Source organism: Coregonus lavaretus (genome assembly GCF_964263955.1).
Source record: "Coregonus lavaretus genome assembly, chromosome: 7".
Lineage (NCBI taxonomy): Eukaryota > Metazoa > Chordata > Actinopteri > Salmoniformes > Salmonidae > Coregonus > Coregonus lavaretus.
In genome coordinates, this window is record NC_139994.1 from 23667477 (window position 1) to 23694909 (window position 27433).

At 43.8% G+C, this 27433-nt stretch overlaps 1 protein-coding gene across 3 annotated transcripts in view; it reads right to left on the minus strand.

Annotated features, from left to right (window-relative positions):
- Positions 1-1555: 1555 nt before the first annotated feature.
- Positions 1556-27433, minus strand: part of LOC311132817 (semaphorin-4A-like) — a 53050-nt gene continuing 27172 nt past the window's right edge. For 2 of the 3 annotated variants that reach the window (XM_084166161.1, XM_084166160.1), the window contains exons 3-15: positions 17793-17953; positions 17417-17476; positions 15230-15328; positions 13789-13894; positions 12522-12644; positions 12032-12159; positions 11729-11910; positions 9755-9899; positions 8705-8894; positions 8454-8569; positions 5818-5981; positions 4397-4479; positions 1556-3613 (exon numbers count right to left, since the gene is read on the minus strand). In XM_084166161.1, coding sequence (XP_084022287.1) covers positions 2766-3613; positions 4397-4479; positions 5818-5981; positions 8454-8569; positions 8705-8894; positions 9755-9899; positions 11729-11910; positions 12032-12159; positions 12522-12644; positions 13789-13894; positions 15230-15328; positions 17417-17476; positions 17793-17953 — 2405 coding nt within the window. In that variant the 3' untranslated portion in view covers positions 1556-2765. The remainder of the gene's footprint in view (positions 3614-4396; positions 4480-5817; positions 5982-8453; positions 8570-8704; positions 8895-9754; positions 9900-11728; positions 11911-12031; positions 12160-12521; positions 12645-13788; positions 13895-15229; positions 15329-17416; positions 17477-17792; positions 17954-27433) is intronic. The other variant, XM_084166162.1, reaches the window with a different exon arrangement.

Genomic DNA, 27433 nt, shown 5'->3' on the forward strand with positions numbered 1-27433 from the left:
TGATGTCACAGCCCGATGCTCGCTGTAATCTCATGTCCCTGAGAAAATACAACCATATACAGAGTTAAGGATATATTATGTGTGTGAGAGTGAGAGTGAGTTTATTACCTGGCATCCTTAGTCGATCTATTGTTGGGGTTTGTACTCTTCTTTTAAGTATCATTATAACAAACACACGTTTAAAGTATCACGTCAGTGCAGATTACTGGATATTACCTACTACTATAAATCTAGTTTGAATAACTTGGTGACGAATGGCAAGATTCCAACACTAATGATAAATCACAGAACGAACAATGAGCCAGATAGTTCACCAGATGTATAAATGTGAAGCATCCGGTTGGCGTTTCCACGCACTACCAAATATGGTGATGTCGCATAAAACTGACCGATCACGCGCTACAAAAATAGGGTTCGCAATTTCAACCAATCTCGCACATTTGCTGCATAATATGGTTCAATCAAGCCACACGTCAACAAACGTTTTCCCTCGTCAGTGCATTTTCGTGACAAATTGGACAAAATCATTGCCGGATGTATAAATGTGAAGCATCCGGTTGGCGTTTCCACTCACTACCAAATATGGTGACGAGAGGATGCCCAGTGGCCGGCAGTGGAAGAAGATGGAGCGAGATGGATTTTGGCCGACATTCTGCTAATTTTCTCATCGATTAAACATTTGATCTCCATACAGTTTTCTGTTTGCAAAACTAGAATATGTAACAAAAAGAGTGGAGTGTGTTTTGTAGACTTTACCCTTTGCCAAAGTTGTAAAAAAATTGCATTGTTTAAGAGTGCATGGGCAAATTTAGATACTTCACAGAGTAGGTGTTCCCTAATGGAAATATGCAAATAAATGCTAGAATGCACCAATAGGATCTTACTAGCTCATGCTTGGCTCTGCCCACATCCATGCTTCTTCTGCCCACTATGATTAATTTGCTCCCATTGGAAACGACATGCTCTGGTCTATCTTGGGTTAGTTATAAACATCTTTGGCTAAACTGGTATCAGTTGAGTGGCTGTTTCTATGTAGTGGTTGCCACACAGTGGACAAATGTAATAACTTTTAAAGTGATATTCTAAAAATGTCATAAATGACCTACCTACAGGATATGGAGCCAGTTCAGTCGACAAACTACTGTATATTACATCTAAAGACACTGATGAAAATCAATCTGATCATGTTGAGTCCAGTCATCTTATCAGTTCATTGTAGCAAGCCATCAAATGTATTTCTCTATCAAGCCCTTCTGTATGCCCTTAGGCATATCATACTATGGCTGCATTTACACAGGCAGCCAGATTCTGATCTATTGCCCAATCGTTGGTCTTTTGACTATGAAGACTTACGGGACAGAATCATATTTTTGTGAAAAATTGTTTCACAACACAGCACAATGGCACATTTTTATGGAGAATAGCCTGGAGTCATTTTCTCTTAAATCCTACTCAATGAAGCTTACAGTAATAACATATTACTGTGAAGCTTTAAAATGCTTTAAAATAATGTGATTTTCTGCAGTAGGCCTAAATTCAACGCAAATGACACAGATTATTTTTGCACAAATTGAACAGTTTATTTGCAACAGTAAGATACGATTGTATAAAAATAAAGACAAAACAACTTATTTAAGTGGTTTGTGATCTGTACCAAAGACAAGGAGTACCATACATTTGTTTAATAACTATTAGTCTTTCTCATCATCATCTAAAGCAGCTTAAAATGAACCAACTTTTTCATCTGTTTTTAGTTTCTGAATAGCTGTCTAGCAAAAAAACATGTGTTTTCATTCTAAATGCAATTTTGGCAATATCACAGTTTTCGAAGTGATTTTCAGATTTCTGTCCAGTTAATTAGCTGACAACACATACATTATCTAAACTAAAAGGTCTCTAAACACCAGCATAAACTTGTTTGTTTCTGGAAGAGATAAGCCCTACAGTGTCAAATCAACATCATGTTCTCATGGCTTCACAGACTGCAGGATTTCCAGAAATGTGCGTTTTGGGTGAAAGAGAAAAAAGAAAAGCAAGTTAGAAATACTTGAAGTCATTGGCAGCACATTCAACAGAATGACAAAAATAAACCAGCAAAATAAATAACAATAGAACATTGTACCATACGACGTGCTCCGCTAACTTTCGCTATGACGCTGCATAGAAAGAAAGTGGTTTAGCAATGTAGACCTAATGCTACAAAATCACTGTTACAACAGAAAAGGCTGTTTTTGTGTTCCTCGCGATATGCATCCACACTGCCTGTGATTTGAGTGGACACGTTAGTTAATAGTTAGTGCTAGGAAACCTCTTTAGGAGCCATTTCGTTTTTTTTTTGTGGCAGTGTAGTGGCAGAGGCAGTTTTTGTGGCAGTGAAGTGATGCAGTCCTTCATGTACATTCGATAAAATCGGCTTTCTTGGCTCTTTCATTAAATACACAATAACAGTCTAGTCAATGGAACCTCGTCTCCAAAGTATATACAGCACAATAATACACAATATTATATAACAGCAGTGAATCATGTTTATCTGTCTGCCCATTTTATTCACACAGGCTGGTATCGTACCAGAAGAAAACGGTGTACTTTTAGTTGAGTTACCACATCAGGCCATACAGTCTTACTCACTGTCATGACAGTCCACACACAGTGCTGCAGTTAGCCGTGTTGATGTAAAATCAGAGTGACCATGTAAAGGCTACATTGTTCTCAGGTTGTGTGGATATGGTATGTCAATAGTTAGGGTGAGATGTGGTTGACTGTGCTCAGATAGGGGTGTTGGGCAGATGCCCATTATAGCCCCTCGGCGTGCCGTTGCACACGACCCCGTTGGCTTGGCCGTTGTGTGCCAGCTGCCCGTTCCGCTTGTCATTGCTGCGCGGCGACTGATTCCCCTGAAGGGCCTCCCGCTCCTGAGGGCCACCCCTCTCAGAGTCCCTCCCTGGGGTGTTGGCCTGGGGCGCCGTCCTGCTGCGGCAGCGCTGCTTCATGCTATATAGTGCCATGGTTAGCAGAATGCTAACGCAGCACACTAGCAGTACAGACACCACCAACAGCTCCTTCAGGTAGGTGTTCACCAGCAGCAGCTTCTCCCCTCCCCGCGACTCCGCCTCAGTCTCCCCCGACTGCTCCACCCAGAAAGTAAAGTTCCTGCTGGTCCGCCTCGTGGTGACCGGAGTCTCCCTTGCCGGCTCGGTGGGCTCCGGCTCGGTCTGCTTGGGCCCAGTCAAGTGTGGGGTGAACCATCCTCCTGAGCTGGCCTGGGTGGTTGAGGGGAGGGCCGGGCTCTGGGGGAGTGCCGGGCTCTGGGGGCGGGTGGGCGTCATGCCAGGGGCAGTGGCCAGAGGGGTGGGGCTGCTCTTCTGCTTTACCTGGTAGATGGCCAGGTTCTGCTGGAAGCCGTTCTCTGTGGAGAGACACAGGTAGTGGCCCAGGGTGGTGGGCGTGGCCAGGAAGTGCAGGCTTCCGTCCTCCAACTGCAGGTAGAGGTCCGGGGAGAGGCGGCTGTTGGGTCGCTCCCAGTGGCGGTGGGCCAGGCTCGAGGCCTCTGGGCACTGCAGTCGCACCACCTCATTCAGGGACACAGACACCAGCTCGCCTGGGGGAAAGGAGTCTAACAGAAATCAGGAGTCACTGACTGAGGCCCAAGCTTAGACTGAGACGGATGCTAGATATGGCAGTTAGCGGCTAAGCTAGCGGCTAGCCCACAAACAAAGGCTTGAGCACACACACACTGCAGTGTGTATCTATGTATTCATGAGTTGCATGTTTCGTCACAATATTGTTTTGAATGTTCGTTTTGGATTGATGCCCGACTGAGCATTCTACTCAATGCATCGTCAATGAGCGCTGATGAAGATTTCATCAAAAGTGCCTTGGAAATACTATGACATTCAAAAGGAGGCAGATAATTAGTAGGAAAACCTTTTGTCATAATTTTGTTGGCGCCAGATTGACTTTAGATGCAGTATAACATTAGCTAGCTAGCTAAGATTGAGGGGAGGCCACCGGATTTTAGCTAGCTAACATTAGCATTGCTAGCTATTTTTGACAAACATTGCTAGCTAATGACAACATTGCCATCTGACTAAAGTACATTTGACGACATGATAATGCTCGCAAAGTTGTTTCCTACTAAATATTTGACTACTTTAGCAATGTCATCGTATTTTCAGGCATTAGTAGTAGTTAGCCTCCATCCAGAACAACTGGGCTTATCACCACTTTAGGGCACCACTACGGCGCTGCCGGCAGCGGGCGGCTGAGAACATTCATAACAATGGCATGATGCAACCGAGTGATAGAGGTGGAACCTATGAATCCTATACTATCTAGCTATACTATACTAGTCTGACAGATAGATAAAAGGATAAGTACGAAGATGTGTGATTCTCACCTGCTTTACCTTTGTGCAGTCCAAATCTGGATCTGGGCGAAGCACACGCCTCCTGCACATTCCCTTCATCCACATCCTGGCCTCTGTAGAAGAGGAGATAAACACTGTTTGTGTGTGTGTGTGTGTGTGTGGGTCGATGCATTTGTTTACGTGTGAGTTTGTGTGATTTATTCTGTGCGTCTGTCCATGCAAAGTTCCCGCTTACATTCTGGTTAACTCTATAATGACGCATAAAGCTTACTTCATATTCGTATTATTATTCACTGTATCAGGGATAGTGTACACAGACGTTTTGGCATTGCAGCCTTCTTTAGTGTGTAGGTACAAATAAATTATTATTTGTAGAAGATTGTACCCCCTTTTGTGATTACGATCTTGTCTCATCGCTGCACGGGAGAGGAGAAGGTCGAGTCATGTGTCCTCCAAAACATGACCCGCCAAGCCGTGCTTCTTAACACCCGCTCGCTTAACCCGGAAGCCAGCTGCACCAATGTGTCGGAGGAAACACTGTTCAACTGACGACCGAAGTCAGCCTGCAGGCGCCCGGCCCGCCACAAGGAGTCGCTAGAGCACTATGAGCCAATTAAAGCCCCCCGGCAAAACCCTCCCCTAACCCGGACGACACTGGGCCAATTGTGCGCCACCCTATGGGACTGCCGGTCACGGCCGGTTGTGACACAGGATCGAACCCCAGGCTGTAGTGACGCCGCAACACTGCAATGCAGTGCCTTAGACCGCTGCGCCACTCGGGAGGCCATACAAATAATTTAATTGTACCTACACACTGAAGGCTGCAAAGCCAAAACGTCTGTGTACGCTATCCCTGATGCAGTGAATATTATTTTTTATTATATAAAAAAATGAAGTAAGCTTTATGCGACATCTTTCTGAGTGCGGACCCATCACTTTTTGCTTATCTGAATTCACAGGTTTTACGCACCAACTAAACTTCTGGGAGGGCGCGATGGTCCCCTTTCGATTAACTCTATAATGTAAAAAAAAAAAAAAAAAAAAAAAAAATATGACTCAATAAAGTATGTACTTTACCTATACCCTAAATAAATACCCATTCAATGTTATTCTGTTTATTCTTAAATATGATGGGACGGTTTTAGGGACACTTTAAGTCTACTCATGTAGTACTATGAAGCATGTTCAATGGAGATTATCCATTTAAAGTGCTTTTTAGTAAAGGACTAGGCTCATCTGTGCAGGGAATCCAGCCCTGAAGGAAATTAATTAATTCAACAAAATCAAATGCAACGGCCTTTATCCAAAAGTAATTTTTAACACCCAGCTCTATGCAAGTAGCATATTATACTTGCCATGGTAGATTCTATAAATCCTCCAGTGTATTGGTGTTGTGCCTGCTGGGTGGAGTGGTTGTAATGTAATGTAACATGATAGGGTGTGACACTCACACGTTGTCCTGGATGCTGGTGGCGTGGGTGCAGACTTTGTTGGAGGGGTCCCAGCCACAGAAGGGATCCCGGGACAGCACACACTCGGCGCAGCTCCAGTAGTAGGAGCAGTTGGAGGCCGGGACCCTCACCACGCCTTCTGATGAGCCCACAAACACCACACCCTGTGGGGGTGAAGGATAGCATTAGTGCTAAGTCGCTAATGTTAGTGTACATAGGGGATAAGGACAGAAACATGTTAGCATTAGTACACACTTAATGACCAAGGGCACAAACTGATGGATTGGGTAGTAATTACGAGAATAATTAATTTAAGCTAATTTTGACAGTTAGTCTTGGTTGAAGCGTGGCGCTCTCAACACCGGGGTTGTGGGTATGGGTCACGTACTGAATATAAGCCTTTCAATCGACAGTTGCTTTGGATAAAAGTGCCTGCTAAATGAGCATATTTTTGTTCAATCAGAGAAGAAAGATTATCTGCGACATGTTGTGACCCCTACGTGACATTATGTCCTAAATAAATGACTTCAACAGACAGCCATACTGAAGCAGAAGTAAACTGAACCGTGCACACCTCTCTCTCCCTCCCCCCCATGGTGTACACTTAACAATAGTTCAACAGTCCCAAAAATTCGACAATTTCTATTACTCATCAGCATTTCATTATTTGCAAAGAAAGCTGTTAGATAAAACCTTGCAATATTATATGCGGTGGTAATAAAAATGTTTCACAGTTTCTGCGTGTGCAATTGACTTTGTGTCTCTTCCGTGCTAACCAACCACCTCGCACTTCACAGAAGGCGTGAAGCCAGCAAGTGACACAGACTCCCCAGGCCATGTCCATCTTCCAGTCCCTAGCAGATGTGACATTATTGGTTGAGACCTCTGGGCATACTGGTGGGGTTAGAGAGCAGATGAACCCAGCGCACGCATACACGCATACACACATACACTGACCCCTCACCAGGGCCTGCCTGCCCCACCATATGCATCACGCAAATAACTATCGTGACACTCGCTCCACTGTTAAACTTTAATGTGATCTACTCCTCAGGGGCGAGCAATCGTTTTCCTCACGGTAAAAGGAACTGACAAGGACGTCACGTATGAGGTGACCAGATGTACAGTGCCTTCGGTAAGTATTCAGACCCCTTTACTTTTTCCACATTTTGTTACGTTACAGCCTTATTCTAAAATTGATTACAGGTGTACAAGCTTGGCACACCTGTATTTGGGGAGTTTCTCCCATTCTTCTCTGCAGATCCTCTCAAGCTCTGTCAGGTTGGATGGGGAGCGTTGCTGCACAGCTATTTTCAGGTCTCTCCAGAGATGTTTGATCGGGTTCAAGTCCAGGCTCTGGCTGGGCCACTCAAGGACATTCAGACACTAGTCCCGAAGCCACTCCTACATTGTCTTGTGTGCTTAGGGTTGTTATCCTGTTGGAAGGTGAACCTTCGCCCAAGTCTGAGGTCCTGAGCGCTCTGGAGAAGGTTTTCAAGGCTCTCTTTGTAATTTTCGCCGTTCATCTTTCTCTCGATGCTGACTAGTCTCCCAGTTCCTGCCACTGAAAAACATCCCCACAGCATGATGCTGCCACCACCATGCTTCACCGCAGGGATGGTGCCAAGTTTCCTCCAGACATGACGCTTGGCATTCCGGCCAAAGAGTTCAATGTTTGTCTCATCAGATCAGAGAATCTTGTTTCTCATGGTCTGAGGGTCTTTATGTGCCTTTTGGCAAACTCCAAGCGGGCTGTCATGTGCCTTTTACTGAGGAGTGGCTTCTGTCTGGCCACTCTACCATAAAAGGCCTGATTAGTGGAGTGCTGCAGAGATGGTTGTTCTTCTGGAAGGTGCTCCCATCTCCACAGAGGAACTCTGGAGCTCTGTCAGAGTGACCATCGGGTTCTTGGTCACCTCGCTGACCAAGGCCCTTCTCCCCCGATTGCTCAGTTTGGCCGGGCGGCCAGCTCTAGGAAGAGTCTTGGTGGTTCCAAACGTCTTCCATTTAAGAATGATGGAGGCCACTGTGTTCATTGGGACCTTCAATGCTGCAGACATTTTGTGGTACCCTACCCTAGATCTGTGTCTCGACACAATCCTGTCTCGGAGCTCTACGGACAATTCCTTCGACCTCATGGCTTGGTCTTTGCAGTGTCAACTCTGGGACCTTATATAGACAGGTGTGTGCCTTTCCAAATCATGTCCAATCAATTGAATTTACCCAGGTGGATTCCAAGTTGTAGAAACATCTCAAGGATGATCAATGGAAACAGGATGCACCTGAGCTCAATTTCGAGTCCCATAGCAAAGGGTCTGAATACTTATGTAACTCAAGTAAAGTTAAGTGCCAGCAGGTTCTGCATTAAAATGTAATGTGACAGCGAAGCGAGGGTAAAGTGGGATGAGTACTCGACTTTACATTTACATTTTAGTCATTTAGCAGACGCTCTTATCCAGAGCGACTTACAGGAGCAATTAGGGTTAAGTGCCTTGCTCAAGGGCACATCGACAGATTTTTCACCTAGTCGGCTCGGGGATTAGAACCAGAGACCTTTCGGTTACTGGCACAACGCTCTTAACCACTAAGCTACCTGCCTACTTGAGATGGAGAATACCCAATGACTCAAACGGTACCTTGGATATGGAGAGCAGGAGGTTCTTCACGGGCTGAGGCCGCTCGAAGACCTGGATCTCCTCAATGATGTGTGCACCCTTCTCCAGCAGCACTGCTTTGTGGAGGTAGCCAGATTCTGAAAGCAAGTGTGAAAGAATTGACTAACACGGTAATGGTGTGCACATGCATACATGTACTGAGTAATACATTCATATTTAGGCCGATTCCAGTTCAACTGCCTGCCACACTGAGTTAAATACATGTCCAGTACCTGTGAGCAGGAAGAGAACGGTGTAGTCCTTGCCATTGGCGGCCTGTACTCTCTGCGTGACCACATGGCTGTAGTGCTGGTCAGGTGACACCATGGTCAGGCTCCGCCCCACAGGGTGTACGCTGTCGTCCGCAAGGAAGTTTTCTTTGACAAAGCGAAGGGTGTTGTCTGAGGCGTTGTGCAGACCACACTGAGACGAGGGAGAGACAAATGGGATTGAGCCAGGCACAGCTACTGAGAAACATCCAGCTGTATGCCAATTGGCCTGTGTGGGAGTCATCCACAGCAAGTATGTTAAGGAGCTTGGAGAAAAGGAAACTATGAATAAAGAAGACTTCAAAGTCTTAAAACTCCAATATCACATTTATTATGTGTGGAAGTTTCTTCGTTATTGAACATCAAACCAGGCCACGCTTATGAGCTAAGGCAGTGGTATTCAAACTTTTTCAAAGGGGACCCCATTTTTTCCACCAGAATTTCTGGGGACCCCATTGTTTCCCCAAGAATTTCACCCCACCCCAAATCCGATGACACAACCTTAAAATCTGTAAATTTAGATTTATACAACAAGTAACCTTCAATTCATTGCATCTTCATCTCTTATCAAAATCAAAAAGAAACCAATAAATACATTTACTCAATAAAATTGAATCTTTCAAATGATCTTTCTCAAAAACGTTTGTATATTGTCCCATACAATAACCTGTACTCAGAATGTTTTGTTCCCAAAAAATTCAAATAAATGTTTTACATTTGAATACCACTGATGTAAGGCATGGCTGATTGATCCTCAATCCAATACAACATGGGGAGACAACACCATATGTAAAGAAATCCAAGACAAATCAGAAACTTAACTAACATTTACCTAGGCAAGTATAAACAAGGCATTCTCCCAGCATTGTTTTGTCTAGAGAAGTTGTTTTAACTTCTTATGTATCTTTTCCTTTCATCCAACTTCTTAGAAGAAGTCAAAATTAGCTAACAAGCCAATTTAATTATTCTAACCCTCTGGGGACCTCTGTCATTCGAGACGGGGACACTGCTTACCTCTCCCGGGTTGGCGACCTTCTCCTGAACCCGCATGCTCCACCGAAGCGTGTCCCGATTCAGGACCTTGTAGTTGCCTGCGAAGACCGCTTTGATGTCACCAAGGCGGAACGCACACACTGCCGACTGCCCTGAGTTCACTGACCTAGTAGTGCACAAACATCAAAGACACTTGCGGTCACAACCATGCTACAATCTGGTAGCAGCTACATTTGTAAAAACTTGTAAAAAATCCGCAAATCATGAACACCCTTCTGAAACGCACTCGTTTCAAAAACCCTCGACACACCAACCAGTCTTTCAAAAAAGTGGTCTTATTTGACAAATATTTTTCAGTTCATATACTGTACTAGAAAAGACCGGGACTGGTCATTCTCTAGCAAGGTACAAGTAACTGCCAAAAAAAAGGAAACACCAACATAAAGTATCTTAATAGGGCGTTGGGCCACCACGAGCCGCCAGAACAGCTTCAATGTGCCGTGGCAAAGATTCTACAAGTGTCTAGAACTCTATATTGGAGGGGTGCGACACCATTCTTCCACGAGAAATTCCATCATTTTGTGTTTTGTTGATGGTGGTGGAAAACGCAGTCTCAGACACCGCTCCAGAAAGTGTTCCCATCAGTGGCGTGCATTCATGGATGTGAAAAAAGAAAAAAAACATCAAATAATCTATCTTTCGTCTCTCTGTGTTTCATAATTTTCTTTCAATTCGCAAGAGGCTGAATGTATCTCACCGGAGAAAGCATCTGAGCGAGCGAAACACTGCCCCTCTATGTGTAGGCCATCTATCTGATGCTATCTGGTCCAAGAGTATGACATTGCTGCCGCCCGTTGCATTGAACGCAGGGGACGCCAGCGAGTATTTGGCCTCCCTTGATGATTTTTTAATAAAATAGCCAATCAGCATTGAGCTAAACCGAGTGAGCTCAACTGTGAATAGTCCCTGCGCACCAAAAAAAAGAAAGTGTCAAGGGAAGCCAGTTTGGATTTGACGTCACTCCTATCAAATCGCATTGAGAGCATACGTCATTGACAGAAACAACTTGAATTGTTGCACCTCATTGTGTTGTGTGGCTATCCAGCGAGCTAAAATTGGCCCTTTCCTAAATTAGCCATGGATGGAGATAGGGATTTGGACTTGTGGTTTTACTTAATTCTCCATACTGGCCATTGATTATAACGGCAATTCTGATCCAAGCATTAATTCATACATTGTACCCCTGGCCTGAGAAGATGGAAGTTCAATACGCACCCACCCACCCACCAATCCACACATAGAGAGAGATATCTGAACCATGGACAGCCACATCATATTTAGCTTTTGTTGATTGGACTAAATTGTTTTGATATCTTTTAGTTGTCACTGTATTAGACTAAGCATAGGTGATTTGATGATATTGAAATGTTGAAGTTGAAATGGTGCTGGAATAGTGGAGGCAGCTCCTGTTTTCTTTACGACTTGCGGTAAATCTCCATGGTTCTAAATAAATAGTTGTTTAGTGGTCTGAAAATGTCAGAAACATTAACTTGCTTGACCATGCTGTAGGTCATGAAACTTTTTGTTACATGCAATATGCTTTGTGGACTTCACTGGACAGAGGTTGCTCTCCGGTTTTGTGATGAAACAAAGGTGTGGTTGAATTTATTCTGCCACTGTCTTCTTATTGTCTTGGCCTTTAGGCCTACACATCACGGTGTCAAGGCATATGAACTCACAGGTTATAGAGCAAACAACGCAATTATCAGAACACATAGGTTGTAATATGGATATTTTTTTTTTGGCTTCCCCAGTGATTTTACCCACACACCGCTACTGGTTCTCATAAGTGTTCAATTGGGTTAAGATCTGGTGACAGACCTGTACATATTATTAAGACCTGCTAACAAGAAACAACAGTTGCCATTCGTACAGGAGACTGTCAACAGATTACTTAATCCCATTCATAGCGTATAGAATGTGTAAACTACTGACCACTGAGAGCTGAAGATGCCGAAGAAAAGGGTGTCGTCCACTGGGGCCCCCTCAGGTGGCGGGAGGGTGACGATGTCCTGGATGACATTGTAGGGCAGCTCGTGGTCAGACTGGCACAGGAGCTGGGCTTTGGCGAAGGTGGTCCAGCGTCGCTGCAGGGTACGATGGCCCCCAATGTCACTCTGGGACAGACAGGAAATGGCTGAGAGGATTATTATCAACATGCATCTGCACACACGCAGATGTACAACCACACAATCAATGACGTACAACCACACAACAATGCAGCTCTTAGGGTCTTACCGTGCAGACTTGGGCGATGCGAGATACAGTGAACTTGTCAATGAAGTCGTACTCCCGGCCCACCTCGCTGAAGAAGAAATAGATCTTCTCCTCACTGGGGACGAAGTTGGAGCTGATGAAAGTGGGATCTGGAGAAAAAGATTGAACAATTGGCTAGACTAATCGAGAGATAAGTGTGTTACTGAAAGCTTGTTAGGCCAATTAATTAACGAACAAATCATTGGAAAGTATTCCAGACGTATTGGTTAGGAGGCTTAACCAACACCAAACGACTTATGATTCAACTATTTCCTTTTAAAAAATCGAGTCCTTTAAAAGACCAGTTTAAATATAGAAGTCGAAATGTACATTTCCTTTAAGCTGTGCTTTATGTGGGAAAAGTCTCTTGTAGGTATTTTTCCCTCTGTCACATATTGCTAAATATCCAATATATGTAAGAGCCTTGGGGATGTGTGTAATACATCATGAGTAGTTCGTTGCAGACACGTACCCTCCAGCCATCCCAAAGTGTCATCCAGCTTCAGATCAACATGGCTGCCCTCGCTGAGGTGGCGGGAGATGACTGGCCGGTTTCCCATGTAGTCCGCTACCGTTCCAGTGTACAGCTCTCCATCTGAAGACACACACACACACAGTGAGCGTCATCCAGTACGAGCCTCTGTGTGCCTCAAACACGTTTAATCTGAGTAAACATACAGGAGAATTACATAACAGCCAAAGCAGACAAATTCCACCACCATTAACAGAGTGCAATACCTCTATTAATGATAGAGTTAAATAAATGTACTGGCTTTGGATGACAACAAGGTCATGGTCAGAGGAAAGAAAAACAGTCAGTGCATGAAATGGCCTTCCACATCAAGACACAATGCCTTAGCAGGTGACGACAGATTCTGTCAAGACTTGATATTTATTGCGAGGGATACAAGATGTTTGCAATGTTTACCATTAACCTTGCGTAGTACGTGGCAGAGTTGTCATATGAGCAAGCTCTGCTGGGGAGAGATTCTCACAACCAGTCAAATTTCAAACGGTAAGTGAACTCAATCTCGAAAACATAAAATGCTAATTATGGCCACTGGCAGATATATAGGTAAAACTGCCCCCCTACTGTAATGTTTGCTAGCAGTCACATGCCGCCCACATAAAGATAAAAACATCAGGCCAAGGATTTATGGACAAGAGGATTATTAGCATCTGCTCTTCCTCGCTCTCACACAAACACAGACTAAACGCCACCACATTATCATGGCAATCTCCACCACCTTTATGCACACTATTCTTAACACCCTACACCCTCCTACAATGAGATGGGACAAATATGACATCGAAGAGACCAAGAAGTTCACATGAATCCCACATGGATCCCTATCCCCCTAGGCACTCCTGTAGATCTGAAAGGATTGGATTGGTTCAAGCAATATGTTAATTGCTTCATATTGCCTTATCATTGGTTGGGTGACATTTTTTTGTCATATAACTCAGACCTATCAAATCCTTTCAGATCTACAAGAGTAGACACCAGTATACCATGACGAGCATGATATCATTGGTTCCATTCAGTACATTGAAAGCCATTGGGTTAGAGTGATTACATTGACTGGAGCTCCGACCGTAATGGAACACTTCCTGGAGAACGTGTAAGGCTATGATGTCATCAATGCCCTTTGCCAATTACATTTCCTTGTCTAAAGAGAAGGCTCTGCCCCTGTTGTTCTTTATCTACCCCCTCCACTTCCTGCGAGTCATCTCTTTACCGACGGTGATGGCCGAGTTACGTTGGTAGGGGTCGTAGGGGCAGCGACCTCTGCCCTCCTCTGGCTTTCCGCTGGGGCTCATCACCAGGGAGAACATCTCAGAGTTCTATAGGGAAAAGAGCAGAGTAGGGTCACACCAAAGGTCATGACTCATGAGGGAGCCAACGTTGTCCGTGTTTAGTGCAGTTTTATCTAAGACCATAAGAGTTACAGACCTGCTACACTGGACTCTTAATTTTTGCCCAGCATATGCCACAAGTGATACCCTCCCCCTGTAGTCAATTAATCGTCATTTTGAAGTGTGACATTATGCTTGGCTCTATTTTCTGCTAATTGACCATCGACTCATGAGGGTAAATACTTTAAGAGGCTTGAGCTTCCTCTGGGATACGCTTCCAGTATAGCCGCTAAAAACCTACAAGTGTTAGGCAACTTAAGACAAACACAGGCTTCTTTGATGCTAAAGGATGCTTTATTCTAGCTAAGTATATAAAGGAGCAACAGCAAATGGTTTATCTATACCACAGACACAGATAGATACAAGTGTAGCCCAGACTTGGGCATCATTATATATGAGGGATATCCTGTCTGAGTGGCCCGGCTAGCGTTGGCTATGTGAATGTAGTAGAGTAAAGCTGCCAGCATCAACATGACCCTAGTTAACAGGCTGGACTAGTGGTCACACAAGGATCCATTCTCTTAAACATCATCACACAGAAATGCTCTCTCACACACACACACACACACACAGTCTCAGCCCCTGGGCATCAGACTCAGGGGGCGAGCCAGCAGAGTACGAAAACATTGCCGGGGCTGGTTGTTGAGCTCAGTACCACACATAACTGGATTAAGAAATTATCAATCTTGTGTGAAGCACTGGCACGCACGTTTCTGAGCAAAAAATAACCTACAGCCGTGATGTGCTTGGCACTAATGTCGTTGCCATTGGATATCTAATATAGGTTTACTGTACAGCCCATGACCAAGCACCATTACCCTCTTAAGAGAGTTGGAGAAGATACTCAGTGAGTGGGAGAGAGGAAGTGATAGATGGAACAAAAATGAGTACAGAGAGGGTGAGGGAGGCAGTGGCAGAAGGAGTGAGCAAATACGGACAAACAACCAATAAAATAAGTTAGAGACTGTGATGTAAATTCGAGATTGTGTAGAATGAATAATACAAACTTGTTAAGTTCTTGTTGTCCTCACTGTATTTGCCCTTGAGTACACTGCTTGGATAACACTGAATCGTATATTTGGTGACGATAAAGCTTGTTTTTATTTGAGTATGAGAAAAGTATTTTGAGAAAATAATCTATGTAGGTGTGGGTTCCAACATACTGTACAAATGTATGTAGCGCCAGTAAAAGCTTGTTTCAGTTTGGAGAAAGAGAAACATGGAGAAAGATAAAATAATGATCTGGAAAGAAGAGCATCTTACGATGTAGGTGCAGCGTGGGCTGAAGGCGAAGGTTCCACAGGCATACATGTGCGTTGAGTTGAGGAACTGCAGCACCCGGATGAAGTTGGGACAGTCCGTCTGAAGAGGGGACACAAGATAGGGACCAAGAACATTTTTAGACAGTGCAAATAACTAGGTACAGTTCCTAGAAATGTGAGTGCAGAAAACTGTAAGACAGTGTTGTAAAATGGTTTCCTAATTCTGGTCCTTGAGGCACACTGTGTGCTACTGTCTGTCACTCCAGTCTACACAATACTCTTGTTCTAGGAATTGTAGAATTTAAACTTTTGCCAAGTGTGATAGGTGATAGCCAAGCCAAATAAATAAACCTGATAGCCAAGCCAAATAAATAAACCTCCAAAACACAATGAACTTCCAGAACCAGAACTGGGTGACCCTGCAACAAAGCTTGGGTCAGTCTACCTAAAGAGAGCAGGTAAGAGGGAGGGAGCACCGTTAGTGCCAGTAAGCCAATAGCGCTGGTAACCCTAATCTTATTACTTAGTTTAATGAAGCCACACGTGGAGGCTTACTTCATGGGAGACCTACATTACAATAAGCCATGGCATTTCCTTGTTTCTGCCCCACCAACGTTCATTCTAATGAAGGCCATTAACTTGCTTTTAACTTGAATTAGATCAAGCGTAAAGACTTTATTGCGAGAATTGCGTCTATTCTCCCCCACCACACACACACACATACACGCTCAGAGCAGCTTGCGTCGCATAATTTTTTTATCCCTCTGTCAGATATAACTTATCACAGCTCCTTCCTCAAATCTTAATCATGGGATGTGGGCCATGTCAGTAATGTTGACACATATTTACCTTAGTGCATAAGCTGTGCAAGCTACCTTCGTGTATAAGCTACCGCATAACCTTTGAAGAGGATGAAGTCTATATTGTATAATGCGATTGGTCTTTTTTTGTATGCATGGCCATTATGGTCATTGCTCATCTGATTTATACTATGGACAGGTATAGAAGATTGGCTCTGTTTGACCTGTCACAGAGGAAGATATGTGAAATGTAGCTAAGCCCATTGCCAGTGGTGCTACGTCAGGGGTCATGTTAAGAGTTCAGAAATCTGCATTTTCAGAACGCAGACCATCCAAAAATCTGCGTTTTAAAGCATTTCACCTGCGTTTTATTTTGAAAGTCAACTTTTTTTTTTTCTTCAATAGAGTGATCAGGGGAGTGCAACTATAGTTTCCCTTCAAAGTAAATACATTAGTGCAACACATTCAGCAGAAAATAGCTTCATCAAATGACAACAGAAGTGCAACGCTATTTGGCTAGCAGCTACACAAGAAAATGCGCATACAATGAAAAAGCAAGGTCTTTTTTGCTAAAACTATGCATGGCCTTCATATTGCTAATGTTTATTAAAGAAAGAATGTAGCAATTTACATTTACTAATGTTTTGCTTGAAGTTAATCTTGCATTTTACCGGAGAAAGTAGGATACACATAGAAAGGTACCGGAGAAAAGTAGCTACACATCAGCCACAGTGCTGTCTGCTAAAAGAATGCCTGTTTTTGAATTCTCATCCAAGTGGAGAAGTGCAACTGAAGCCCAAAGTTAGTCTGATGCCGAGCAGCAATTACAATAAGAAGCATGTTAGATCTGCGTTTACAAAATGCGGCAAGACATTTTATCTTGTGTGAAAAACGCAGAATTCTGCGTTAACGCGAACCCTGCACCTACAGGTCCATAGGTCTGCTAATCCCTATTGGCTAAGACCATCTTGTATCAACTTCCTCCTTTTGTATCGCAAGCACATTGACGGCCAGGAAGCCGGTTTAAGTTATCCAATCAAATAGCAAAAACATTCCATTAGGGAATTACAGTCTTGGTGGGGTGGCTGGTAGTGGAATGCAGCGACAGCTGTGCCTCCGCTGAGTAATGTTTCTCCTCCCTAAGACAGACCCGCTTGCCCAGCCTTATCATATCCTCCCACCTACTTGCTTTGTTGTTTTATTAAATTTCTAATGTATTAAGTTATCATCTAAGTTCTAAAGTTCAAATTAAGTGCTATTGAAAAACCTTGTGATATTATTTCAGGGGCCTAAATTGCCCATCCAAGATCAAATCTAGGGGGAAACACTGGCAGCATGCGGCATTAATAATGCTAATGAGTTGAACGGAAGAGCCAGGGTTAACTTGCCTTTTTCTTGCCCTTCATGGAGCATTCGTCCAGGTCCTTCTCTGAGGGGGACCAGTCCAGCTGAGAGAAGAATGGAGGGAGAGAGGTCAGTGTTAAGACTTGAACCAGCTGTGTTTGTGTTTCAGATGACAACCGCTGAACTAAACCACTGGAGGGGGAAATTTTCTGCAGCATAGATGGGCTCTATGCAGTGTTTAATATTTCCCAACAGAAAACTGCTGATCCGATATAGCCTGCATGAACTGTAGGGCTTAAGTATTTTCCCACAAAATCTGGTGGTCTTATGCATGAAGTCTCATAAAGCTCATCATACTTGTTAATAACTTCTTGATAACACGGGTGTCAATGTCAATGGTAAAATGTCAACCCCCCCCACCTTGCTCCTCATCACAATGGCGTCCTCCTGGCTGACATCCAATGAGAGAACTGCATCCCGCGCTCCCACAAACAGCGTGTCCCCATCATCGCTTAGCAACAGTGTCGTGGTGTTGCCGACGTCCGAGCTGTCGAAGCGGCTGAGAGACCTCCCGGGTGTTCCTGTTACGCAAGAGATTAAAGTGACAGGTGTTAGGCTTACCTTTCACATTAAAAATGAAGTGCATTCAAATACAGTTGGACCTTCATATCAAGCTGACTTCCACATGAAGCAAGGAGTATCATAAGGCTCAGATAGTTGGAACACGGTTTTGGCCCCACAAAGGTTGTGGGTTCAATTCCCACATACGCTATCCATGTTGGATTGGAGTAACTAGTAAATGGTCAAAAAGAATATCAGCAGCAGAAATGTCAAAAACCCAATAAACTACTCAACAAAGGGCTTTTAACCTATTCAAATACACCTGTCCTCAAAGACACTAGATTAAGGGTTAGATTAAGATATATTAATACTATCATCTATTATTAAGATCCCAGTATACTCCGCACCCAGCACTTAACAGTATGTTTGACTGCAGAGTGCTCTAACCACCAGAGGGCAGACTTGGCACCAAACCCTAACCATACACTGAACCTAGGCCTATAGCCTAGCCTACATAAAAAAGCCTACATATTTTTGAGCATTGAATAATCATTATCCAGCACAGAATATTTATAAAGATTGTCTACTCCAGGGAAAGAGTAGACTCATTCCAAAGTTTCAATGATGTACAACTGCAGCTATTTTCACACGAGGACATGCAATATAATGCCCTACTAATTATACTATATTAACCTGCTCAGATTGAGTGTCGAGAGTGAAACGACATTTCATGAATTTCTTCCTCATTTCATTAACCTTTTCCATACAATAAACACAGAAGGCGGCACCGCCTCGTTCCACGCACTCTACAATTTAATTTGGACTGGAGGACCTCAAGCAGGGCGCTATGAAAGATGGGGAATAGCACGTGCACATGAGCGGTACACACACACCAAGTACAGTACTGAAGAAAGTACAGAACAAACTCTTAAAGTAAAGACCATCCCATGGCCTTTAACCAATTACAATAACTCAACCCACATGCCTATTAGGTAGAGCCATTTCGAAAACTATTTGTAAGCATGTTTTCTCTGTAAAAAGCTCTCTATGAACACTATGAATGGAACAGAGTTGTCATGTTTGAATTCCTCTCCAACATGGGGATGTGTGTGTTAGAGAGGAGAGGGAGGGAGACTTTTACTCAATACATGGCACGGTTTGCGTGACAGCTTGTAAGGTCATGGTTTTGACTTTCTGTAACCCTACTAGTCACGTCAAAGATTTCAATACAGTTAAGAAGATATGGCACAACGTGACAAATATTACATCTTTGTGTAGCATGATTAAACAAACTTGGGCTGAGAAATTGTCAACATTTGAGTAAAAAAAAAAAAAAAATACTTTCCATGATATTATACTATAGTATCGTTCATTGTAGGCAAAGTAGTAGCAAGGGTGCAACATTCAACCTAACCTCCCTCATAATGGAAATATAGGCACTTCTCAAATGCCACAAAATCTAAAAGCAAGCAGGACTGTCTGGAATTATCCATTTTATTATGCTGTGATACGCTGTCTAATCAAGAATTAGCTGCAGCATTTGAGTCTCTAAAGAGCGGGCATGAGCACATGAAGAGCATAATCCTCTGCTGTTGCCATGGTTTCCCTACCCATGGCATCATTGGGGACAAAAAAAGAAAAAAAAGGTTTGGCTTTGCTATTAAGGGAAAATTACACCCCAAAACTATTTCAGTATTTGTTTTATTAGTCCATTGTTGATATAAACTCAGCAAAAAAAGAAACGTCCTCTCACTGTCAACTGTGTTTATTTTCAGCAAACATATATAAATATGTGTATGAACATAAGATTCAACAACTAAGACATAAACTGAACAAGTTCCATAGACATGTGATTAACAGAAATGGAATAATGTGTCCCTGAACAAAGGTGGGGTCAAAATCAAAAGTAACAGTCAGTATCTGGTGTGGCCACCAGCTGCATTAAGTACTGCAGTGCATCTCCTCCTCATGGACTGCACCAGATTTGCCAGTTCTTGCTGTGAGATGTTACCCCACTCTTCCACCAAGGCACCTGACATTTCTGGGGTGAATGGCCTCACCCTCCGATCCAACAGGTCCAAGACGTGCTCAATGGGATTGAGATCCTGGCTCTTCGCTGGCCATGGCAGAACACTGACATTCCTGTCTTGCAGGAAATCACGCACAGAACGAGCAGTATGGCTGGGGGTATTGTCATGATGGAGGGTCATGTAAGGATGAGCCTGCAGGAAGGGTACCACGAGGGAGGAGGATGTCTTCCCTGTAACGCACAGCGTTGAGATTGCCTGCAATGACAACAAGCTCAGTCCGATGATGCTGTGACACACCACCCCAGACCATGACGGACCCTCCACCTCCAAATCGATCCCGCTCCAGAGTACAGGCCTCGGTGCAACGCTCATTCCTTCGACGATAAACGCGAATCCGACCATCAGCCCTGTTGAGACAAAACCGCGACTCGTCAGTGAAGAGCACTTTTTGCCAATCCTGTGAGGTCCAGCGACGGTGGGTCTGTGCCCATAGGCGACGTTGTTGCCGGTGATGTCTGGTGAGGACCTGCCTTACAACAAGGCCTACAAGCCCTCAGTCCAGCCTCGCTCAGCCTATTGCGGACAGTCTGAGCACTGATGGAGGAATTGTGCGTTCCTGGTGTAACTCAGGCAGTTGTTGTTGCCATCCTGTACCTGTCACGCAGGTGTGATGTTCGGATGTACCGATCCTGTGCAGGTGTTGTTACACGTGGTCTGCCACTGCGAGGACGATCAGCTGTCCGTCCTGTCTCCCTGTAGCGCTGTCTTAGGCGTCTCACAGTACGGACATTGCAATTTATTGACCTGGCCACATCTGCAGTCTTCATGCCTCCTTGCAGCATGCCTAAGGCACGTTCACGCAGATGTGCAGGGATCCTGGGCATCTTTCTTTTGGTTTTTTCAGAGTCAGTAGAAAGGCCTCTTTAGTGTCCTAAGTTTTCATAACTGTGACCTTAATTGCCTACCGTCTGTAAGCTGTTAGTGTCTTAACGACCGTTCCACAGGTGCATGTTCATTAATTGTTTATGGTTCATTGAACAAGCATGGGAAACAGTGTTTAAACCCTTTACAATGAAGTTCTGTGAAGTTATTTAGATTTTTACGAATTATCTTTGAAAGACAGGGTCCTGAAAAATGGAAGTTTCTTTTTTTGCTGAGTTTATATAGTCCCAAAATGTTTTGCATGTCAGCAATCAAGTTTTCAAGATATGTAACTTTCAAAATACAGAAATATAATGCAAAATGCATCATACCGGCTGTATTTCGAAAGTTTTACAGTGCCTTCGGAAAGTATTCAGACCCCTTGACCTTTTCCACATTTTGTTACGTTACAGCCTTATTCTAAAATTGATTAAAAATAATAATAATTGTCAGCAATCTACATACAATACCACAATGACAAAGCGAAAACAGGTTTTTAGATTTTTTAGCAACTGTATTAAACAATATATAAAGAAACGATTTACATAAGTATTCAGACCCTTTGCTATGAGACTCGAAATTGAGCTCAGGTGCATCCTGTTTCCATTGATCATCCTTGAGTTGATTCTACAACTTGATTGGTGTCCACCTGTGGTAAATTCAATTGATTGGACATGATTTGGAAATGCACACACCTGTCTATATAAGGTCCCACAGTTGACAGTGCATGTCAGAGCAGGTTGACCAGTTGACAGTGCATGTCAGGGAGGTGACCAAGAACCCCATGGTCACTGACAGAGCTCTAGAGTTCCTCTGTGGAGATGGGAGAACCTTCCAGAAGAACAACCATCTCTGCAGCACTCCACCAATCAGGCCTTTATGGTAGCGTGGCCAGACGGAAGCCACTCCTCAGTAAAAGGCACATGACAGCCCGCTTGGAGTTTGCCAAAAGGCACCTAAAGACTCTCAGACCATGAGAAACAAGATTTTCTGGTCTGATGAAACCAAGACTGAACTATTTGGCCTGAATGCCAAGCGTCACGTCTGGAGGAAACCTGGCACCATCCCTACGGTGAAGCATGGCGGTGGCAGCATCATGCTGTGGGGATGTTTTTCAGTGGCAGGGACTGGGAGACTAGTCAGGATCGAAGCAAAGATGAACGGCGCAAAGTACAGAGAGATTCTTGATGAAAACCTGCTCAAGAGCTCTCAGGACCTCAGACTGCGGCGACGGTTCACCTTCCAACAGGACAACAACCCTAAGCACACAGCCAAGACAACGCAGGAGTGGCTTCGGGGCAAGTCTCTGAATGTCCTTGAGTGGCCCAGCCAGTGCCCGGACTTGAACCCAATCGAACATCTCTGGAGAGACCTGAAAATAGCTGTGCAGCAATGCTCCCCATCCAACCTGACAGAGCTTGAGAGGATATGCAGAGAAGAATGGGAGAAACTCCCCAAATACAGGTGTGCCAAGATTGTAGCGTCATACCCTAAAAGACTCGATGCTGTAGTCACTGCCAAAGATGCTTCAACAAAGTATTGAGTAAAAGGTCTGAATACTTACATAAATGTGATATTTCAGTTTATCTGTTTTTGCTTTGTCAGTATGGGGTATTGTGTGTAGATTGATGAGGGGGAAAAACAATTTAATCAATTTTGTGTAGATTGCTGACAATAATTATTATTTGTAATACATTTTAGAATAAGGCTGTAACGTATTTAAATGTGGAAAAAGTCAAGGGGTCTGAATACTTTCCGAAGGCACTGTACATCTTGAAAACTTGATTGCTGACATGAAAAACATTTTGGGACTATATCAACAACGGACTACTGAAACAAATACCAAAATATTGTTTTTTTAAAACAGGCACAGAATTGCACTATGACAGTGATTGTGAAAGGTGCCCGTGTGTGTGTGACATTGAGCTGAAGAACAATGCACAAAGCCACTTCCTGCTTAGGGCAGTATTGCTGGGGAGGAGATGAGATCTCGGTTTTATTATAAGATAAAGAGATTTGGAGTGATGTGCTTACACAACAGCGGAAACATGCATGTACCACGGCTCAACCATACAGCTATTGAAAGCATGCACAGAAACATACACACAGTCCTTCCTCAAACATGGCCACACATAAAACAGAGGTGTTTAAACACATGCATACATACAGGCCTTAACATTTAACACACAGGCCTTGATTTAAACACACAGCACAATTGCATGTGTATACAGTGATCTATATGTGTGGATGCCTGACAAGTACATCAGTGTTCTGAATTGTTCTACAACTTCTGCTTACTGAACAGAGGCACTGCAATCCAGAAAACTGTAATGATCCGTTACAATCTCTCTTGACAGGAGGCAACACGTAAGCCCGGGGCATCAGAAGTTATTACTAGAATGCCATGGGCATTACAGGCGACAAAACATTGACAAAGTTAATGAGACTTGAAAAGTAAGTGCCATGAGTGAACCAAACAAATAGCTTTAGGCAATTCCTCAAAATCGTCAACAGCCAAACTGATTACATTGATTAGGCCTATTTCACGCATTTCATGGAAACTGTTCTTTTTGAAGACTTGTGAATGCATTTGTTCTGCTTTTGCATGGCTTGCCGGGTTTACAGCTGTCAGACACACGACTGGTGGACAATACTAGTTCCGCTTGAACTCTGAAGAGTAGTTTTTGCAACAGTCCAAAGTTTGGCCAAATATGGGTTTACTCTATGAACTGCTTTGAAAATAGTGTGGTGGTTTGACTGGTTTGTGTCATTGAAGCAGAGAGTTTGGGAACCATTTACATCAGCCACTATAATTATCGCCCTAGAATCAGTGTGATGATCATACGACTGAATCATAATGATGTTTGAAAAGTATTTTCTTCAAGTCTTAATTCCCTTGCATTGAAAACGAATTATACCTTTGGGTTCACAAAGGTTAAGCAATCTGAATATTTTAAGCAGTAACGTCCTCAAATGAGTCATGTACTCAGCCAATAAATACGTTTTGAACAGACCACAGCACCAATGCCCTACATGGAAAATATGTGATTCCAGTTGAAAATGTTGGTGTTAGTCCTGACGCGGGGGCGCTAGAGAGCGTGCTATGGAGTAGACGTGCATTGCTAGAGCTCCGCTCAATTTTGAAACAAATTAATATTTATCTTAACCTCTCACAACCTATAACTTCAAACAAATATGACAAAGGGAAAAGGCAACAAAAAAGGGGGCGCTAAACAAGATAATTGGAATGAGATAGACAACGAACCAATTTCAACGTCGCCGACCCACGAGGAGCTAGCTGAAGAGGCTAGCTTCCAAGAGTTCCCCACAGATCCTACTCAAAGTGACATACTGGCTGCCATAAACGCACTAAGCAAGAAGGTGGACACAAGGTTGGCTGATATCTCAAAGAGTATTGGGACTTTGGCCGAAACTGTGAAGGCAACTAAGGGAAGGGTGCACGAGGTTGAGCAGACGACAATCGATCACGAGGCCAGGCTACAGGACATAGAGAAACAGTGCGCAACGTTCAAAAATGACAACAAAACCCTGAAGGCCCGACTGGAAATGCTCGAGTCGCATTCAAGACGCCAGAACATCCGAATATGTGGGATCCAGGAGGACACGGAGAAAGGGAAACCCACTGAATTTGTCTCGGAGCTGATACCGGCATTGCTGGGGAGTGAACACTTCAAAGCGGCCATCCTGATCGACCGCGCACACAGAGCACAGGCAACGAAGCCGGCCAAGGGCGGGCCACCAAGGCCATTCATTGTAAGGCTGCACTATCCCCACACCAGGGATCTCATCCTCAAGCTGGCTAGTCAAAAGTTCCCCCTTAACTACAACGGAGCCAGGGTGTCTTTCTACCCAGATCTTACCTTGGAGGTGAGGAACCAACGGAAAGAGTATGATGAGGTACGCAACAAATGCAGGGCGGCCAACATCCGATATGGATTCCTCTTCCCAGCCCGGTTTAAGGTGACAGTCGAGGGATCAACACGTACGTTTGACAACGCAAAAGAGGCAGATCTGTTCTTGACAAGCAAGCTCCCCTGCTGAGGATACAGAACGGCTGTGCCAGCAGGCTAAATGGCCAAATACAGGCCAGGAATGTGTGTGAATTGAATTTCCGGCCTATGTCTTTTCGATCAGAAGATCAGAAATTGGGACTTATAGGATAGGTGAGATGTTGTGGCTAATATAGCATTGTTTGGCATGTCATGTTTTAGCGCCACTCACCCCCTAACATGAGAGTTAAGTTAAGTGTTATTTAATATTAGTTTATATGCGGAGCATCTATAGACGACGAGTTAGTTCAAGCTTTATGTCTAGACACCCTAACGTTTGTGTGTTAGCCAAGGAGTGCTTCGTTTGGGGAAGTCACTCAGTAAAGGGACGGGAGGGGGGTTGGGGTCTGTGTTTTATGTTCACGTTTATTAGTACAGGTGGCATGACAAGCTCCCGCACGGCGGGACGTTTTTCTTCTGGGTTTTGTATGACAGCAGCAATTTGCTTTAAAATAAGAAATGCCACATAGTGACCGAGCACAGAGTAGACCAGGTGGAATAAAGATAGTCAGCTGGAACTGTAATGGATTAGGGCATGTCGTGAAACGAGCTAAGGTTTTTTCTCATCTTAAATCACTGGGTGCTGACATAGTGCTTCTTCAAGAAACTCATATTAAACGCCCCGCGCAGGCCAAGCTACGAGTCGGCTGGATCGGTCAGATATACCAGTCTAACTTTGATGCAAAAGCGAGAGGGGTAGCAATCCTGATAAGGAAAAACATTCCTTTTGTTTACTCAACCTCGATTTCAGATCCTAATGGTCGGTATATTATTGTGGCTGGTACACTGAATTCAAAACCAATAACCTTGGTCAATTTATATGGACCCAACTTCGATGATCCAGTATTTTTTCAAAGGGTATTTAAGGCCATACCAAATATCTCGGATACAGGTGTTATTGTTGGAGGTGACTTTAACTGTACGTTAGACCCTCTTTTAGATAAACAGCTATCAAGGTCACTTCAACAATCAAATGCCAGTGTCTGTCTAAATACATTGATGACAAACCTTAACATTGTCGATATTTGGAGACTGACGCACCCAACAGACAGGGATTATTCTTTCTTCTCATCAGTTCATAAATCATATTCCAGAATTGACTATTTTTTGTTGGACTCCAAACTAATCTCAGCAGCTGAGTCGGTTACCTATCACCCCATTCTAATTACGGACCACTCTCCTCTGTCCATGGTGCTGAAACTCGACAATATGTCGACAGGTCGGCGACCGTGGCGCTTAGACGCATACCTGTTGAAAGATGAGGCTTTCTGTCAGTATTTGGAGGAGCAGATTGCCTTTTTCCTCAGTACTAACGACACGGGGGATGTTGACGACTCCACCCTTTGGGAATCTCTAAAGGCTGTGATTAGAGGTTACATTATTTCTTATACATCAGAGAGGAAGAAACGTGCCAATACTAGGCTGAGAGAAATTGAAAGGGAGTTAGGGGAACAGGAGAACGTTTTTAGGACAAATTCCTCGTATACAGTCCTTGAGAAGATCACAAAGTTAAAGTATGAATACAATACCATCCTTTCGAAACGGGTGGGCTCTTTACTTGCTAGAACGCAACAAAGTTATTTTGAACTGGGGGACAAACCACATAAATTATTAGCAAGACAGCTAAGGCATGTACAAGCATCTAGAGCTATTCACAAAATAAAAGACAAGAAGGGTAAAATAGTAACAGATCCGCAGGACATTAATAAATGCTTTGCACAGTTTTACTCAGAGCTATACCAATCAAAATGCGATGCTACTGATCCACAAACTATGGAACGCTTTCTCGCTGATTGTGAACTTCCTAAACTAGACAGGGGGGCAGCTGCCGCACTCGATGCAGGGATAACCTTAGATGAAATTAACACAGCGATAGCACAATTTCCAAACAGCAAGGCCCCTGGGCCCGATGGATATGTAATAGAATTCTATAAGAAGTACTGCGCTAGTCTATCTCCACTTATGCTGCGAATGTTTCAACAATCCAAAGAAAATACCAAACTCCCGCAAACACTGTATGAGGCTACAATAGCCCTGATCTTGAAAAAAGATAGAGATTCCATGGAGATGTCGTCGTATCGCCCCGTGTCGTTACTCCCCATAGAAAACAAGGTGTTGACAAAGATATTGGCAAACCGATTGAAAAAATATATTTCCGACATTATACACCCTGACCAGACAGGTTTTATCCCGGGCCGACATATATACTACAATTTGAGACGCCTTTTCAACGTAATGTATCATGATCATAAAGTTGAGGCAGTGGTAATAGCTCTTGATGCAGAGAAGGCGTTTGATCAGATTGAGTGGAAGTATATGATGTCGGTTCTGGAGCATTTCGGATTTGGAAAGGAATTTATTAATTGGATAAGAATTATTTATGCACACCCAATGGCGTCCGTGGTGACCAATCAGGAAATGTCGCAGTCATTCCGCCTGTTCAAGGGGTGCCGACAGGGGTGCCCTATTTCGCCTGCTC